At 35.7% G+C, this 20,245-nt stretch overlaps 1 protein-coding gene across 1 annotated transcript; it reads right to left on the bottom strand.

Moving 5' to 3' along the window:
- Window positions 1-1,538: 1,538 nt before the first annotated feature.
- LOC110681475 lies at window positions 1,539-3,215 on the bottom strand. Its single transcript, XM_021857240.1, has 3 exons — window positions 2,385-3,215; window positions 2,124-2,325; window positions 1,539-2,063 (listed from the first exon to the last, which is right to left on the bottom strand). Exons 1-3 carry the CDS (start codon window positions 3,182-3,184, stop codon window positions 1,830-1,832), a joined length of 1,236 nt encoding a protein of 411 aa, XP_021712932.1. The 5' UTR covers window positions 3,185-3,215; the 3' UTR covers window positions 1,539-1,829.
- Window positions 3,216-20,245: the final 17,030 nt, after the last annotated feature.

Below are 20,245 nucleotides of genomic sequence, written 5' to 3'. Positions count from 1 at the left end.
ACATGATTTTGAAAGTATGGGATTTTTTAGTGAAAGGACCATAAAGAGTAAAAGTGCGAATAAAATTCACGATTTAACTCTCTTTTATACAAACATAGTTTCATTAGTAATGTGCACTAATTTTGAATACGCTTTACACTTAACTTTATTGCAGAAAGTTGAAGGACGGCGTATCAGCAAATTTGGTAATAAATGGATGAATCACTAGAGTGACCTAGTGTAGTGGTGGAAAATTATTGATTTTTAAAGCTCTATTTTTAGCAGAATAGTCAAGGATACCAACATACAATTTGTTAAAAAATGAGAATTTTCGTTACGCAAAAAATAATGTTTAACTTAGATGAGCAGCTTTACTAAGGAGTTTTGGGAAAAAAATATTCAAATCTTCAACCAGAAGCATTTTGTAAAATCTTATATTTTTATAACATTATAGAATAAAAAACTGACTACGATTTCATCGAAAAATAAAAAAGATACAGCATAAACAAAGTGTCCGTTGTATACAATGAACAGTAAATTAAAAGAAATTTTTATCGTAATCATAAACTTATATCATGCAACTACAGTGTACAAAAAAATGCATTGGTTTTATTGCTCTGAATGAATGTTAATGACGTTTCTTATATTCTAAACAAACTGAGGGTCCTTATATATGCTGACAACATGAAGCTATTTTTAGAAAAAAAGAATGATAACGATCATAATGTTTTTAAGAATGAGATACAAATTTTCTACACGTGGTGCTGCAAAAGTTTATTGGAATTGAATATAAAAAAAAATTAACCTCATAAGTTATAGCAGAATACGAACCACACCAAATATGTCTATTGTTTTAGGAAACGAACATGTAAAAAATGTGATAAAATAAGAGACTTAGGAGTTATCTTAGACTCAAAACTATCATTTGTAGATCACTATAATGCAATAATTCATAGAGCAGGAAATGTGCTCAATTTCATAAAACGATTTGGTCAACACTTTCGTGATCCTTACACATTAAAAATACTTTATGTTGCGTATGTAAGATCAATATTAGAATATTGTAGTATTGTTTGGTCACCTTACACAAAAAACATGAAGAACGTATAGAATCGATACAAAAGCAGTTTTTATTATACGCACTATGTAATTTAGGCTGGTCAGTACTTCCTCTACCATCATATGACTCAGGATGCATGCTTATCAATATGAAATCACTGAAAGTGCGTCGTGATTATGCTATGGTTTCTTTTGTTAACGATATTGTTTCACAGCGCATTGATTCTGCTGATATACTTTCAAAACTGAATTTTTGTACTCCTACTCGTCACTTGCGCAATCGTTACTTGTTCACAGTAGGTCATCATCGCACGAACTACGCTAAATTTAGTCCGTTGAATCAGATGATGACTATATATAATCAGCATTGTGAAATGATTGATGTTAACATGTCTCGAACAAAACTGAAAAAATACTTTTTTTGATATACAAAACAATAGTAACTGAGAAATGTATTATGAATCGAGTATACTCAACAAATTTATAGTATATAAACACATAGATATTAAGAACACAATGTAATTTAGAATGGTCTACAAGATGTTTGACGTCAAATAAATAAATGCTTAGACGGAAATTAGAATACTTCTTGGAATTTGTTTTCTCGACCGACATGGGATCGTGAAAGAATTTCGAAAACCGGTTGAACTATTGCTCAAGTATGGTTGTTTGAAATTTAAGGTACAACTAATACGTGATCCCGGGGCTCGTAGTGCTAAGATTTCAATTTCACGTGATATTCAAGACGTTCAACAGCACTGCTGGTGAGAACTTAATTGGGTGTTAGTGCTTTAACGCACTTCAAGCATAAACGTAATCAGTGAATAGATGGTACGACACAGGTTCCTAAAAACCTCCCTGGAGATCAGAAATACTCCAGCACAGCTGAACCATTCACGTTGTCGCGATGCGTTGATTTGGATTATCATGAGCGATGTTCGCAGCTGTACATATTCCGAGTGATTCACCGAAGAATGTGAAAGTTCAAAAATCAGTCTCGATACTGGTTCGGAAATCTTGAAGGCCTGTAACAGGACACAAAGTATATGAGCAAAAAAATGAACCAATCGTTATGTAAAACTTACAACTTCTTGTAGGGAATCAATCATGTAGCACCACCAATAACATTCCAATGCGTATGAAATGGCTGTTAATCCAACCACAATGAGACTTATCAGTGCGCCATCTCTGATCACAATGTATACCGTCCCGGTAACAATCATGATGACGAAGTAGTATGTCACGGCAAACGCATTGTTAATAAACGGCTGGATCATTTGGGTATGTCTGTAATTACGATCAGCAGCAGAGAATCGTGATTCATTCAACTAACTTAATTCACCTACCTGCAGAGTTTAATATGTTGTGCTAAAGTCCTGTTTAGCATACCCTTGAAATATGTTATATGATTTTGCCCTTGATTCACCATCATTCGACCGGGTATGGTTTCGAAAGCATGGAGCATAATTTCAAATTCACTTTTCAACCCCATAAGCAGCGTATCCATAACTAATGTAGAGTAGAAAATTCGGCAGTCCCAGAAAACAGCCAAAGTTCCAACGAACATCTGCTGCATGACGAAACTGAGCTCATGTCCTACTTCTTTAAATTGCTCTGGTATTCCAAACAGGCGATCACGGGCCGCATTTGGAATCCAGATAAGCAGTTGATTGCCACATAAGTACGTAAATAATATCAGCACACTGTTTCGAGTGACAAGAGCGGACCTTTTTCGAACAGATTGGTCAAAAGAAGGATCACCGGAACTGTTCGATTGATCGACTATAAACGCCTTGCACTGTTCAATAGCGACAGAATAATGCCGTATCTGATACATCCTGACGAAGCTTACAACGAAAGCGATTACTATCAAGCATGACGTGTACAATGTGATGGTTGCAGTTTCATAACGTATGTTGAAGTATGCTTTGAACAAAGCCATGCAAAACTGATAGAATCCCAATAATCGGTACAGCAACATACAGCTACGCATCCAACGATTGCCATTGCTGAACTTAATTCCTCCGCAAATTTCAATCAGAACCAAACACCGAAAATGGTTTGCGTCCAGGTATCCAATAGCTGTGTCCTTACAATCAGTCCAAAAACGTTTCGATTTTACAAGAATGTCTGTCAAGTTAACCATTTTGATGAAACGAGAACCGATGACTAGAAATTTAACTGTAATGCATGGGACTAGATAGTCGCGATATTATTTTCTTTGTTCCATAATTAATTGGTTATTAGCAAATAATTATATGTTATATGGAATGTCACAATAAATTAACCATAGTAAGCCTTCTTCTTCATTCTCTGACGTTATAAATTAACTGAGACAAAGCCGGCTTCTAAACTCAGTGTTCTAGTGTCATTAACTGAGAGCCCAATTGACCCTTTTTGCATTCATTTATCGTATGCTAAACATGCTCATTTAATACTTCGATTCTCATTATTTTGTTGTTGCGTTTGCAATTGCGGCTATTCGTGCTAGCTAGTATATCTCTGGATTGATTATTCAACGGTAATTAACTTATAACTAAATTATGAAACATTTTTTTATAAGAAAATTGTCACCTTGCAAGGTTGGCAGATCACAAGTTGCTAGATTGTTTGAACTAAAGTAATTACAGAGGGAAGAAAGTACCAAAAGAAATCATCGAGATAAAATGGGTAATGAACAATGTTGGTAGACTCATACTCGAATCTCAATCATTGAGTTCTCCCGCGAGAGCAAACTGAGCTCTGTTTCGTAAAACTCACGCATGAGATTTTGATGAGTGAAAAATCTCAATTATGAGATATGAGAATTTGAAGTTTTTGCAACGCTGGTTATAAATAGTGCATTTGGTATAAAGTTGTTTGACCTAAGTTCGTTTAGAATATTCTTTTACAATATCTGATTATATCCATAGTCTGACGTTTTTAACGTATTAGAATTTCTACTGTGGAAAATTACTTTCAGAGTTTCTCAATGAGATTTTTTCGACAGTTAATTTATCTAATTAATTATCCTGAGGAGTTTTCAAAAAGTCCCTTACGAAATCCTTACTGAAATTTTGACTCTATAATACTACCCCGAACGCCACTACCCTGCATGCATAACAATTTGAGACTAATTCTGATTAGAAGGTAGGATGATAATTATACGTTTCTTATGATCGTTAAATGACTTTGGCTTAAACAATTATTTTTTCAAATATCAGAAGATAATAATGGTGCTAGGGTTTTAGCAAATAATTCTTATACACAAAGCTTTTTTGGCATTCATTTTTTGTGAGATTCACTCAGATATAATGCAATGCTCTTTAGAACAGCCTATTTCAAAAAGAAGGGTGAATTTATTATGAAAAGTATATTTTAGCTATCTAATATGCGTAAAATTACGATGGAGTAAGGCCATTTTTTACCTCGCTACCCACTTTCTCCACACAAAATCTTTAGATTCAAGTCTGCCGGCTTCTGTCTGTCGATCTACCAAAAGATTTTGTTTCTTAAACGGTGGCAGACCATGATCACCCAGATATTATCGCTGCAAGTTTTTTTTTCTACGTGCACAAATCCTGACAACCGTTCGCGCTGAAAATTTGTACGATTAGCCACCACCAGCGAGTGACCAGTGAGTTGAATTTTCAGCACAAACGGTTGTCTGGTTCTCTAGATTTGTGATCTTTAAAATTCGGGGCTTGGCAACCAAACATGCATTGAAATGCATCTTCACCTTAAAAGTTAACCTGATAGGCAATCGTTCCACTGTTGCATAGCTGAAACACGGCGGTCTCTGATCGTTGCTACAATAAAAAAAAAATGAAATTATGATGGCAAAAAAGTGGTGAGCAGTTCCAAAAGCAACCTGACTGATTTAGCAAGTTTTAAAAATAAAAAAAAACTGTGAAGATATCCTGCTTTCAAAAGAATTAGCTGTCCTTATTAACCCGTATAGGCCTGAGTGAAGGCAAAAATTCTAAAACCCTCACCACTCAACGAATTCTTAATGGATTCAAATGATTTTTCGTCAGTATACTGGCACACATATCTAGTTTCTAGAAGTGTACAGAGGAACGCCGAAATATTCCTATGGTCGGAGTTATTCCGGTGGATCTCTGGGTCAGGTCGGGTGAGAAGGCTACTGTGCTTTTGTGCCCCTGGAGGTAGGCAAATTTCAAGACACATATAATTTCCGGAATCGGTTATATTGTGGCAACTATATGACGGCATTTTAATCGGATCGGAATCGGAATCGGATAACTATGAGTTTTGATTTTGATTAATCATAAAAATTACCATTTTCGGGTAACGGGACGCCTCAAACTCACGATAAAGAGGCCAATTTGTATCTGAACATCTGTGTCAAGCTTATGGGAACGCATTTGAGTGCACAATTACGTTTGATTTCTACTTTTCGAACATTAGTATCCAACGAATCCATAGCCGGTTCTTCCGGGCATTACGTCCGAATGGCCACATGCGGTATATTTTAAACGGTGCAAAACTCTTCATTCATAATGTTGAATATCAGATCTTAATGATTTATGCAAATAAAAATGATTGTCATTGCAAATAATTAAAGGTAACTTGGCATGTCCCAAAAAATACCCCTTTTTTACCCGACTTGACCCAGAGACCCATCGGAATAACTCCGACCATAGGAATATTTCCGAGTTCCTCTGTACACTTCTAGAAACTAGATATGTGGGCCAGTGAACTGACAAAATATCTTTTGAATCCATTAAGAATTCTCTGAGCGGTGAGGGTTTCAGTATTTTTAATTTCACTCAGGCCAATACGGGTTAATATATGAGTGACTAGCTTTCAAATTGACAACTTGAAAGAACAGCCTATTATAGAAAGAAGGGCAAATTACTGATAAAATGCTTGAAACTGTGACGTGAATAATCACTGTAACAACGTAATTATGTAGCATAAGAAAGTAAAATATTTGTTGAAAAATAAAATTGAAGTATGGTCCACCGTCAAGGAGCTCAAATAACGGTGAACAAATTGAGGATTATGGGTTGACTTCCCTGGGCATATGCTCACAAATACAAAACTGGGATGTTGACAAGGAAAGCTCTCAGCCAATAACTATATAAGTGCTTACTGAGTAGTTCCTGAAGAAACATCAATGCAAATTGACAATTTCTTGAGAAAATTTACGTAAAAATCTTGAAACTCTGAAAAAAAAATTCCACAGAAGCTATAAATCCAATTCTTAGATGAATACATTCCGAAATACTTATAACATCCCTAAAAGATTGTTGAAGTAGTGAATAGAGGAATCTTCACTGAAATTTCTGCCATAACACATGAAGTAACTTCTTGCGATTTTAACTTCAATATATAGCAATAAATCATTTCTAAACGAGTCTCATGTTTGTAAGTGTTCGTAATTCAGTGTAGAGTATTTTTGAGATTTTATTTGAATTTGAAGCGTAAATTTTTGAAAATACAGTGTACACGGATAATAATCTGATTCCCAAATCATGGTTTGCAAGCCATGAAATTCATAAATTGGCCTCGATATGCTATCAGGAAGTCAAATCATGGTTCCTGGTGTCATAATCATAATTATTTTATAAGCGTAACATCCAGGGTGACATTACTAAGCGGTGCGCTTTGCTTTAAGTCATTCGTATCGATCACCCACAATTCAACACGACAAATTAGTAGTGTGGTAAAGTACGGGGTCTCTATCTGAAGGCTCTTAGTTCTAACCTCGCACTGATTAAATTTGTTTTTTTTTTGTTTTTATTTTATCGGATCAGCGAATTATGAAATATCTCAAGAGTGCTGGCATTCCGATAAGTAAATTTGAAAGTCGTTTGAATTTTGGATATATGGATGCATTGCCAGGTATGTTTTAGATCTCGTTGCAAAAAAAAAATGGGGCATATAAAGTATAATAGTCATCCCATGAGAAATGGTTGAAATTCTGGATTTCCGATTGGAGTTTTGGAATTTAGCTAAGAACTTCCACCGAAATCTGAAGCGGATGCCGTTTGAATTCCCAGAACTATTGTAAGGAATCCAAAAATCCAACTCAGGAGTTTTTCTGTAGAAATATGAATAATTGGAAATGAGTCTTAGGATATCAATACAAAAATTCAAGGATTCACCTGTATCCCTGAATTTTTGTATTGAAATCCTAAGACTTTTTTCCAATTTTCAAACTTATAAAGAAAATTTATCAGTTTCGCCAAAATTTTTGAACACACACTATAAAACCTGAACGTCCAATGCAGTTTAACCAAATTCCACCACACTTGTACTAAAATTTCAGAGTATCATCCAAAATTCCTAAAGCTTCAACCGTATTGTCACCAAAATTTCTGAACCATCATTCTCCCTACATTCATGTCGAAATCTCAGATTTCTAACCGAAATCCAGAAATTCCTGATAAGATCAAGGACCAATCGGAATCCCAGAAGCTCCTATCAAAATGCTATAAATCCTTCTGCAAACGTAAATATTATATGCAAATTTCACTACTTATCGCAATTCTAGCAGTCACACATAAATTTCAAAATACACACCACACGGTGTGCTGGAACACACATATTATCGAACTTGCATGAACCTCCGATCTTTTTTCACTAAAAGTTAGCCTTGATAGTCAAGAAAAGCTTGCGGAATATTAAAAAATCTTTCATCGGCAAAAAATTGAAAAAAGTCGATTTTTGTATTTTTACCCTTCTCCCATATATGAGCTCATAGGAGAATATAAGAGTTATACTAATTTTGATGCATTGCAGACTTATTTGATATACCTAGATCACGAATCGATTACAAGACGTTTCAAATTGAGCATAATTTCTACCTACATTCACACAATGTGACCAGCCCATTGTGGTATGTCGTTTATTAACGACATCGCATTTTTACATAAATTTATTAAGGTAAACATACTACAACTTATCAAGTTTCAATCAATGTTTCCTATTCTACTGAATAATTGAAATTATTGGAGTTCGTTACTGAACATGAAGCTTTTTTAAGATAACAGACAATTGTATAATTACATGCAACCATTAAATAAACCGCCATACAATTATATAGGGCAATGTACTGTTTCAATTTTGTATGGTATGTTCACTCTAGCTGATCTTGTTATTCACATTTGTTTTGATTGAAAGATATTCCTTGTATGAGTAACTTTTCAAATATTATATAATATATATTTGAAAAGTTGTCATGCCGATTTATATTGAAATCTTGCAGCCGCTGGTTGGGTGCGTTTGCTAAAACCTCACATCATTAACATATCCTTAGTTACCTTCATATACTTAAAACTAAATACATACCATAAAACGGGGTAACTTTGATAGTTTTTTTTAGAGAAAATCGATTTTTTTTTTTTGTAAAACAAGCACTGGTTTGTTAGTTATCGATTGTACATGAAAGATTGCATAACGGTTCGATCTTAATGAATCTATAGTTTTTCATATAATCGAAAGTCAGTTTTTGGTAATGGGGTAACATTGATAATGAGTAGATAAGCACATGAAAATCCAAAACAAACTATTGTTTGACATCATCACAGTTTGAATTGGATTGGAGAATGTTAATAGAGAAACTGGATTAGATTTTATCAATTAAAGTACAGAATTTATTGAACAAAAAACATCTTTAAAAGGGTTTTCAGTCAAAACAAACATAATAAACACCATTATAAGTTGATAATAATGGGTATAAACATATATCTCTGAATAGATATCTATCGATAATCATGTTTCGACATTGAATTCACTATAAATCAATCGTTTTTGGAACATGAATGAGTATAAATCGAATGAATCCCGTAAAGTACATGAGGCGTTGCATACCTCTAGGTTTTTAATGTTATATGGGAATTTGTGACTTTGATTACAAAAATGATTCCAAATTGTAAAACTGTTTTTCGCTATGAGGTTTGATACCGGATTCATGTTCTACTATAGCTAGGCCATCAAGCATACGTACCGAATTCATTATAGTTTCATGAAATAGTGATAGTAAAACAGATTGTTTGTGAGCGTTTTGAAAGTACCAAAATCTCATCATTTTTTAATATTCGAATATAAAGCCTCACATACTCTTGATTGGCACGAAAACAGCTCAGAGGTGAAGTGTCACACTGATACTCCTTAGTTTCGTATTCGTTTTGCTTAACTGAATAACATAATTTTGGTTATTTTGTTTAGTGTATGTTGCGGATCCCGCACTATCAAAGTTACCCGCATTTTCAAAGATACCTCGTTTTACGATAATAAAATTTATGTGTCCATGTTGGTTATTGAAATTGTTGTGTCTATTTCGCAAAATGTGCCCTCCATAAGTGCGAAGTCGTGAATAAAAGGGCTGGATTACGTTGGATCGATTTGTTACCGTCGCCACATTTATCCGAAGTAATCCAGCCCTTTTACTCAAAATCAGGCACTTCAAACCCCAAATATAATGTGCGCATTGCATATGAATAGATTAGTGACTGCACAAAACTTGTATCACGATGAGCTTGAGACCACCTTAAGGCTATATAAGCCATTCACTGTTAATCATGTTATTGTGAACCCGCTTTCAAGAAGTTTGCGCGTATAAGCACATGAATACAGCTTATACTGCCATGTGTATCAATTTCTGGGAATTCCTATTCTGATTAGAAAACTATACCACATACGTAAAATATTACTAATTTGATTCAGAAAGAAGAATACAAAGCGTTCGTATGAGCTTTTCTGAAGTGAAAAGTGAAATTTCCATTATATAAAATACGGCATACCACCATGGGCTGGTCATATTAAGTCAGTGTATGTAGGAAATGATGCTTAAATCTAAGAATTCATTCATGTTAAAGATATGTCATGTCAAATTGGTCATTAGGTCGTTAAAAGTCATCATATTAGTGTATCTCTAATATTATTCTATGAACTCATATATAGAAAAAGGGTAAAAATACAAAAATCGTCTTTTTTCAATTTTTTGCCGATGAAAGATTTTTTAATATTCAGCAAGCTTTTTTTGACTACCAAGGCTAACATTTAGTGAAAAAGATCGGAGGTTCATGCAAGTCCGATAATATGTGTGTTCCAGCACACCGTGCACCATAAAACAAGAATTTCCATTGGATTTTCAACTGAAATGCAGATTGTAACCGCACATTGAAAACTCAGGATTTCTCCCATAATTTTAAGATGCTTATTGAAATGACAGAATAAAATTTGAAATCTTAGGATTTTCCTAAAATATATCAGAATTATAAAATTGCCTACAAAATTTTAGATTGCCATATTTACATTAATTTAAATATCTTACTAAAATAAACACTGAAACACCAGAATCACTTTCGGAGTCTAGTAGTTTCCGTAGGAATCATAGGAGTTCCTAAAGAAAACTATTTTTTTTATCTTCCTATCGGAGTTCCAGTAAAATTTTTAGGAATTCTTTCGGAATCCAAAAATTCGCATTGAAGTCCAAGGATTTTTCTTAATATTTATTTAAACATTTCTATAGAAATTATATCAATCTCACCGAAATATTCGAATACCCAGAAGAAATGCTAATGAAATCGTGGAATTTTCAACTGGAATCCATAAACTACCGTCGAAATACAAGAATTCGTTCTGGAATCGGAAGATCGTTACCAAAATTCCATCATTCCTTCCAAAATTTCAAGATTTTTTTTTTGGAGCCGCAGAATTTTCACCGGAATTACAAGATTCTTCACAAGGCTCCGGAATTCTCAACAAAACATCAGAACTCTTATCGTAATCCAATAATTGTCTAAAACTGCTGCATTCTCACATAAATCTTAGAATACTTCCCATAAAACCAGAACATTCAATTTCAACTGAAATCCAAAAACTCCCATTGAAATCTTGGAACTCTTATCGGAATCCAAGCTTTCCAACACCTTCCATAAAACCTGAACGCTTTTTGAAGTTTCCAATAAATCTGAAAGTTCATATTAGAATTCCAGAACTCTTATAGAAGACCCAGAACCCATATAGGAATCTTTAGAGTCGCTACAAATTTCCCTCCAGAATCCTTCCAAATCTCAAAATTCCCACCCATAACAATCTCAGAACAATTTTCAGGTTCAATGACCTCCAAACCGAATCCCAGAATTCCATATGGAGACCCAGGAACCAGGGGTATCGCCATTCAATTAATGGTTTCAATCGTAGCCCCAAAACTGGCCCCCATAACTTCTACAAGAATCAATATATCTGAGGGTTCATCGAAATTACAGAGGTTTTCCATAGGTATTTCAGAATTCCTACTGGAATCCAATAAATCTCTCTAGTTCTTCGTCATCCTGGACTAAATCTCAGAATACCCACCATAAAACCAGAACTTTCACTGAAATTTCCACTGATATCCCAAAGCTGCTCCCATAAAATCTTAGATCTCCATTTTCACTCTCAAAATTCATACCGGAATCTTAGAGCTCTCTCCAGAACTTCTTCTTCTTCTTGGCATTTACGTCCCCACTGGGACAGAGCCGGCTACTCAGTGTAGTGTTCTAAAAGCATTTCCACAGTTATTACCTGAGCGCTTTCTTTGCCAATCTTGCCATTTTCGCATTCGTATATCGTGTGGCAGCAGGCACGATGATACTCTATGCCCAGGGAAGTTAAGGAAAATTCCACAACGAAAAGATCCTGGACCGACCGGGAATCCAACCCAGACACCTTCAGTTTGGATTTGTTTTGTAGCCGCGGACTCTAATCACTCGGCTAAGGAAGGCATCTGCAACCGTACATAGAAGTGTCAAATAAATTTTAAAATTAAGACTAAACATTCTCTACATATGAGCCCTGCTTAATATTATTTAACACGTGTTCATGCTACTTCCGTGATCCATTATCAATCAATATCAATCGGTAAAATACAGAGTGAAATTTTGTCAGCCATTTTCTAACACATGTTTGGTCTTCCGTCATATTTCACAAATTGTTTCAAATTTTGTATACCCCAAAGATCTAGCTTTCGCCCATATTTTAAAGCCAAGCATTTGGTTGGAAGCGTCGGCAGCAAGAAGATCATTTCAAAAAGGAGCTAACAAAATCGGATCTCAGCTGTATACAGATAATAAAAATGAGATAGTTTGTTGTATTCATCGGAACTGATCATCATTCAACCTATACAACCGATTGTAGAAAAAGAGAATATTAATCACTATCACAATCGCAAATTTCATATCCTCTTGTACTTTACAAAGCACACTGTTATGCATCAATCGCTGCAAATTCTAAAATGTTTTAAAAACGTCTCAAATTCTTTTTCTTCTTCTTGGCATTTACGTCCTCACTGGAACAGAGCCTGCTACTCAGCGTAGTGTTCTTATGAGCACTTCTACAACTGAGAGCTTTCTATGGCAAAGTTGCCATTTTCGCATTCGTATATCGTGTGGCAGGTACGATTATACTCTATGCCCAGGGAAGTCAAGGAAATTTCCATTACGAAAAGATCCTGGACCGACCGATAATCGAACCCAGATACCTTCAGCATGGCTTTGCTTTGTAGCCGCGGACTCTAACCACTCGGCTAAGAAACGTCTCGAATATGTATTTTAAAACATGGGGATTGAAAACTACTTCACTCCCTTCAGATAATCTACTGGTTCATTTTTATTTGTCATGTGATATAGCAGTGAAATTTCTTTTAAGCTTTTCAAATGATTCAGTCGCGAAATTCTTAAATTTTGACTTTAGTAAACTTTAATTCACTTGCTTCGTTACATCTTGCTCTAAATTTGGAAGAAATGCTGTCTAGACGTATATGAATTATAAGAAAGGCGGTTTTAGCAGCAGAACCAATAAATTATACAACTATTTTATATTTAAAATTTGTCGCAAATAATTTCATCGAGAAAACATTTTCCGACCGGGAAAGCCAGACAGACAAGCCTGGGTCCGGGCAATATTGGATAAATCGAGACAGACAGACGACAAAGCAAGCACAGTAGAAAATTCGTCGTGATTGAGGGGAGTCAGTCGGGTCCGGAACAAAGGGGGCGCAGTTAACGGCCAGGGTTGATGTACGATTCGGGCTGTTTTTGTTCCCTTTTCCCCCGACCACCCGACTGATCACCGACAACGGGGACGAGGACGCCGACAGGTCGGGGAAAGACAACCCAGACACCAGTCGGTCGGAGTCGGAACCCGAACCTAGGGCAACAATGCGCAACGTTGGTATGGCGCCCTCGATGCGTCGCCACGCTTTTCCTGGAAAGCCGACATCACCATCACCGGGGCGGGGAGCCGCCAGCCACCATGTGATTCCACGTAACGTATGAGTCCACATTGGCATCGTGCTGTCCCGGGGAGATTTAGTTGTGTATGTTTCCACCAACACGTGCGCAAAATCGTCCTATGTGCATCCGATGTTTGACACTGAATGGGAACCGGTAAGGATGTGTTTGGACGTGTAATAAAACGCATTTACCGGTGGGGCACTAGATGGATGTGTTCGGCCGGCGATTTCCTGTTCCTGGATTCGAGCGTCACTCACCAACACATCGACGGTCCGAATGCGCGGAAATAACGGTTTCACTGCGAAACCGTACATACACGGTTCATTGGATGCGATGTGCATTGCCATTTCCATTGCCGTAGGTTTCTCAACTAGGTGGTCAGTCACACAGCCCGAGAGTGGAACGAAATTCGTAAGGGTTTGGGATAGTGCAGGGTTTCTAGACAGGATATCCCATGATGGGGATGGGAATGTTGGATGTGACAATATTCGTCTCATCTGCTAAAACATTATGATTTTTTTGGGGTTATAGGCGATTAACCGAAAAACTTCGATTTATGATTTCTTGCCTCACGTCCCAAATGGGACAGAGCCAGCTTCTTAGCTCATGGGATGATTTCTTCTTCTTTTTTCTTAGTCTATGACACACAAAGAAACTCTACAATACTAATCTAATCTATGTATTGTGGAGATTGAGGATAAAATCGATTTTTCTACATGTGTGAAAATGTCCAGAAGAACACGATTTGTTGTAACTTTATTTCAGAGAGCTGCGACCAGTTTTTAGATATACTGTATCATCGGTCGTATCCTAAGTTTAGTGCATTTCGTATTACTGAATTGCCATTAAGGAACAATTAAGTGTCGATTTCGATACAGTTTTTGTTTTATTTCCTCAAAAAAATCTGAAGGAATAATTTGAGTTGAAAATGTCCCGCTAGTTAGCACATATACAGAACTAATTCAACGAATTCGCAAACCTTATTAAACATAATTATTTCATTTTTTGAGCGAAACAAAACATTAGTACTGATATTTGTTTATGTATCTATCTTCATCCTTGCCCAGCTGTTGAATTATCCCCAGTAATCTACAGAAAATCCGAAACTTATCATTACCAACAAGGGCATTTTAAACTAAGAGCTTGGTTCAGTGATAAGGATTCTCGCATGTTACTTGAATACCTGTTTTAAAGGGTACATTCAGAGATCCCTAAACCATTTGTATAGCTTGTATCAAATTTAGCCTCGGTAGTCCAAGTCTAGCTACATATCTACAAGATAATGTGCAGTAATTCTTGTTCAATTCACAGACTGTTATCGGTAAAAAGAACTAAATGCTCTGAGCGTCGGGGTCTCTCAAAAGGCTCCGCAGCTTATTGATTGAAGTGCCCATCTAGCGAATAGGGAGTCGTGGGTTCGATCCCCACCACAGAACATGGTTTCTTTTCGCAGTTTCAATTTCAATTTGTACATTTGACACGTGTTTCTTCATGTACAGTGAATTTCAAAACCTTATATCAACAAAACTCATTAGGCTGGAATTTCCTAGAACTTGACAATAAATTAACTTTGCGACTAAATGCTGTAAACCCTCAATTACCAGAACAATAATCCTTAGATTAAAAAAGATGACGCTAGGGTTCGTTCTGTAAATCTTTTCACGTTACGGGACAAAGCAGAAAGATACTCTTCAAGGAAGTCGAGGATATTTTATCGGTCAAACCTTCTGAAAATTCGTTTGTATGTTAAAAAAATTGATGCAAATGGTTTTAGAAAACTACCGATTTGATTTATATTACGGACACTTAAGGACTCAATGAAGTATAACCTAGCATAGAGCATACAAAATAAATCATTCTGTATGATTCCTTAGCGCTATCGAGCGTAGGAAGCCCTTATCTTTCGAATGGTGAGTAAAGAATACGCTTCCGCAACTTGAATGATTTTAAATAAATCGAAATGTGTGGCCTTTTCATGATTCTTATTCCGGACGCATCCTCACTTTTGCCTTATATTCCGGACACTTTGAATCGAATTCCGGGCAGCTCATGATCATCATTAATGGAACAGTCAAATCATCAATTGAAATAGTCAAACCACTAAAGAGACATCTAAGGTAGTTGGGCATTATAAATTTTCGAAGATATTTATGGAAAAAGCTTACTAAAACGAGCCTAGAAATTGATAACTTTTGAACGGCAAAAATTGAAACATTTCGTGTGAAATGTTTCCCATACAAAGTTGAGTGTCCGGAATTTGAAGCTGTCCGTAATACGAATCAAAACGGTACCCATAATAAAGAGAACGAAGCTGCCGGAAAAACACAGTTATTAGGAGGACACGGGGCAGTATGGACACCCTATGAATTGTGTCTATTTTGGCTGGCAAGACATAAATATAATACTATTTTTAATATGTAGTATGCTTTTTTGAGGACATGAGCATGAGAAGGTTTAAAACAGCTTATATTTTAAAACAGCTTATATTTTTTTTTTTTGGGACGGACCTGGTGTAGTGGTGAGAACACACGCCTCTCACGCCGAGGACCTGGGATCGAATCCCATCCCCGAGATAGTCACTAAAAATTTCAGTGACGACTTCCTTCGGAAGGGAAGTAAAGCCGTTGGTCGCGAGATGAACTAGCCCAGGGCTAAAAATCTCGTTAATAAAGATAGAAAAAAAAGCTTATATTTGCTAGTCACCATAAAACTAGCGGAGCCAAATGGACACTAGCCTGGGACACGGTTATATGAAAAAAAAAAAGATTCTCGCTCCAGTCCATTTTTTGGAATGCATTTAGGTCCCATAAAATCTGTGCTAAATTTCATCTTGATCGGAGAAACTATATTTATGCACCAGCCGTTCAAAGTTTGTATGGGATTTACTATGGGAAAACATAGGCCAGAGGTCGCCATTGACCTCTATAAAAATACTGAACACACCTCGATAGTTATTTTTACGATAAACAACATTGCCGAAGACCGAAAAGCAATCCGATGCTTGTGAAAAAAGTTATTTAGCATAGACTCTTCGGAAATTCCGACCCGATTTTGTTATTATTGTTATTCCTTTACGTGTTAATCAACGTCGCCTTACTAATAGGTTTTCATTGAATAACTTTTTTCACAAATGTTGGATTGTTTCGCGGTCATCGGCAATATTCTTCATTGTAGAAATACCTATCGAGATCTGTGTTCAGAATTTTTATAGGGGTCAATGGGCGACCTCTGGCGATTTTTCTTTGCAAAAGTATGTTTTCCCACAGTAAATCCCATACAAACTTTGAACGGCTGGCGCGTAAATATAGTTTCACCGATCGAGCTGAAATTTTTCACAGTTGTTATGGGACCTAAATGCAATTTATAGGAAAATGGTTCCGCGATCATATTTAGGACCTCCTAAAATGAAGTACACATTCAGAAAACCACAGTGAAAGGTAACTATGCCACTAAAAAATGATTGAAGCCAATTTACGACATTTTTCGTAGTAATGCTTTCAATGTTGCCTCCAGGATTAATTTCATCTACAGCTGACGATTTTAAACCGATTTGTGGATCCGCATCATACCCATTGCATTCAACACTAAATATTTTGTGTTTAAAGATATGTATTCTCTTTAAAGTTCCAGCTTTACTCTGACAGCTAGTGTCCATTTTGCCCCTACAGGAAAATATGTTTTCACATAAGTTGTTTTTTGTTTTAAAGCAGCAGAAAAAAAAATTAATTATCTTTTAGAATACAGCAAAAATATTTGAAAATTTCATCAAAAGCTACATTATCGGACAACTTTCAGTCAATTGCCTCTGAAACCTTATTTGGTGAGATGTGAATATTATAATTTTTTAACTTTTAATTTTTTAAATTATGGTTTGAATATATTTTCTGAAATTTTAGTAGATGACTTACTATTTTGACAAGCAACTGAAATATTCTATGCATCTAATGTGTAATATTATTCGCGTATGCAAAACTTAGCGCCTCAAGCCATTTATGTCCATCATTTTCAATCAGTGTTTAATCGTACGTTATATGAACGTACGATAAATCCCATGATTTTTGTTTTTGAAAATTTTCGTGTCTACATTATATGCGTTGCTTTTGCATAATAAAATAGTACGAGTAGTAAAAATCCGTCATAAGCATTTGCCATTATCTTGATAATATTTATTATCTTCCTGGACCATCTGTTGCCACAATGAACACCATAATGGCCAAAACATTATTGCAAAATTAATTTCCATCACTGCATAACCCCTTTCAGAAATTAATGCAAACCGGTATCATCCCGTTTCGGGGTGGGGTAGGTTCGTGCGGTGAGTGACACTCTCCGGCTAACCATCCCGGTTCCTTTTCTATGTACTTCCCGGTGTATCATCGTTCGCTGCAAGCCAGCCGGTGACCGGAGAGGTTCATTTTCCACATAAAACCGTGAAAACGCAAAGGGGGTACGACGGGAACTCAACTCAACGAGCGATACCCCAATCATCGACAATTGTGCGGTTAACTATCTGCGCGAATGTGCAACCCGGCAGCGAATGAAACATGCGGTCATCGGCACCAATACATTCACGAGGGGGGAATCGCTCAGTGACGTTGTTGGCTGCTTCGTAGTGATGCACACTGCAAGTTCAAAAAACTTTCTTAATCATCCGCGGGGAAATTGAATTCGACAATATACTATAAATTTGTCAGCTTACCAAATAAAAGTCTTTTCCACTCGTTGTGACGAAAAGAAACATGGATTTTCCCTTGTTGTTGTCTTGAAATGGCATCGAATTATTTCTCCATATTGATGACGATGAAATGATTTATTAGACAAACAATTGATCAATATCTGATTATATTCATTGAGCAAGCTTCATAGGTACAAATTTCCCACAGATTATTTTACCATTTTGCATTTCTCCGTATTTTGTAAAACAAAGTTAAATCATGTCTAGCAATTTCAATCAAAAATCATATCGGGATGCATTTTACAATTATTTTACAATTTATGAAAATGGATGAGTAATGATTGATAACTCACTTCAAAACAACAGTTGCGTAATGAATAAGCGTTCCACAATAGTCTTAACGCAACTGATTTCAGTTTCATTAATAACTTTTACGACATTGCATAATTCAGTGCAGGAAAGTGGACCATTTCATGGTGAACCGTTTTTCTATAAGGATCATTATGAACCTTGAGAAAACTTGAAAAGCTACTTTAGATATTTTCACTAGATATAAACATTGAAGTTTGTAAGAAATCCCATTCGATACTTTATGTAGCATGAATCATACTTTTATTCATAATCATACTTTTATTTCTTAGTAGCTTTTATTTTTACTTGCCATTACGTCCCCACTGGAAGTCTTTCACTCAGCTTAGTGTTTTATAACCTGAACCGCATTCATATATTACGGCTATTCTAAAAAAAAAGTCTAAAAACTAGAAGCATTTTAATATTGATTTTGACAAAAAATGAAGGAATTTCGTCAAAAAACTACTGAGAAACATTATTTTGTAAATGAAAATTATTACCAATTCGACATCAGGCTAAAGACTAATAATTATTAATCATAATCACTAATCATGCTGAGTTAATCATTAATCATTGATTATACTTTGTTTTAATCATCAATAACAATCATCAATCATGGCTTCAAATTTGTTTATCATTTGGTCGGTGGTTCAAACAGGACCAATAGTTTTTTATGCTTTCAGCAAACTTACCCCAGACATTAAAAATATAGAAATATTTGCCTCATTTGCTGTTAATAATGGAACTTATTTATTTGAAACTACATCTGCATCAAAATAATATAGAAAAAAAAACAGAATTGATGGAGTCGTTAACGTATCTTTGCTCTGATTTCATGACAGAAGGCGTTGATGAAAAATAGCCTATTATGAATGAGGTATTGCCAATAGTACGTTTACGGAACAAGTTGCCAGAATGATGATTTTTACAGCACGAGTCGTTAGGATTTAAGTAATACGGACGAGTGCCTGTCGAAATCGAAGTTCTGCGGACGTTTATGAAAGGGTATCAGAAATTTTATCGGGAATTCACTCACCATTTATTTTACAAATTTCTTGGAAAAAAATGGCGCTTATGATCATAAACGCAACTCACAACAGTGCGGTAATGAATCATTACAGGCACTGGCTCCAAGTTGCGTAATGAACTGCCATACTTTCAATGCAGGAAAGTATGCCGATTCATGGACAGACTGGGCGTGATGGAAAAACAACCTATTCCGATGAGAAATCGCAAAAAAACATATTACAGTGTTGGTACTGAAGATTTTAGAATGAGAACGAAAAAGCGACATAATGAAACCTAACAGGAATCAGGAGATAAGAGTTTGATTTCCTATGTAATCTGAACGACCATGTCTCTGAAAATATTTTACAAGACTTTTAATAAATTATTTTCTCTAGAAATTTCATCAAAAATAAATTTAGGTATTTAGGCACAAAGTTTCCTTCGAATATTACTCCGAAGCTTTATCCGGAGTACATTCAGCAATTTTGTACAAAGCTCTTAAGAGATTTCTCCAAAAATGTCGTTACAGATTTCCTCAACAAATCAATCAGATTTTTTTTCTAAAGATAAGCACAAAAATTAACTCAGAGATTCTATCAAGAATTCCTCCGAAGGTTATTTCAGACTATTTTAAGGAAACCCTCCAGAAAGTTCTCCAGAAATTTGTCCAGGTATTCTTAGATCGATTTGTTACAAAATTGTAGTTCAAGATTTCTTAAAAATTTCAAACAGAAATTTCTCTTGTAGGAAATACACCAGTGATTCCTCATAAGATTCCTTCAAGAATTCCTGCAGACACCCTTTGAGAAAGTTCTCAAGGATGTTTCAAAGATTCCACGCATGCTCCCGAAGATATTTACATGAAAATGTCAATACATTTATTTATTGAACTATCAAATATATTTTCGGATAATTCGGATGATATTTCAAAAGAAAATTTTAA

This window comes from Aedes aegypti, unplaced genomic scaffold (assembly GCF_002204515.2).
Source record: "Aedes aegypti strain LVP_AGWG unplaced genomic scaffold, AaegL5.0 Primary Assembly AGWG_AaegL5_hic_scaff_981_PBJ_arrow, whole genome shotgun sequence".
NCBI classification, from domain to species: Eukaryota; Metazoa; Arthropoda; class Insecta; order Diptera; family Culicidae; genus Aedes; species Aedes aegypti.
The sequence above is the reverse complement of the archived record's forward strand: the minus strand, read 5'-3'. Positions and strand labels throughout refer to the sequence as shown.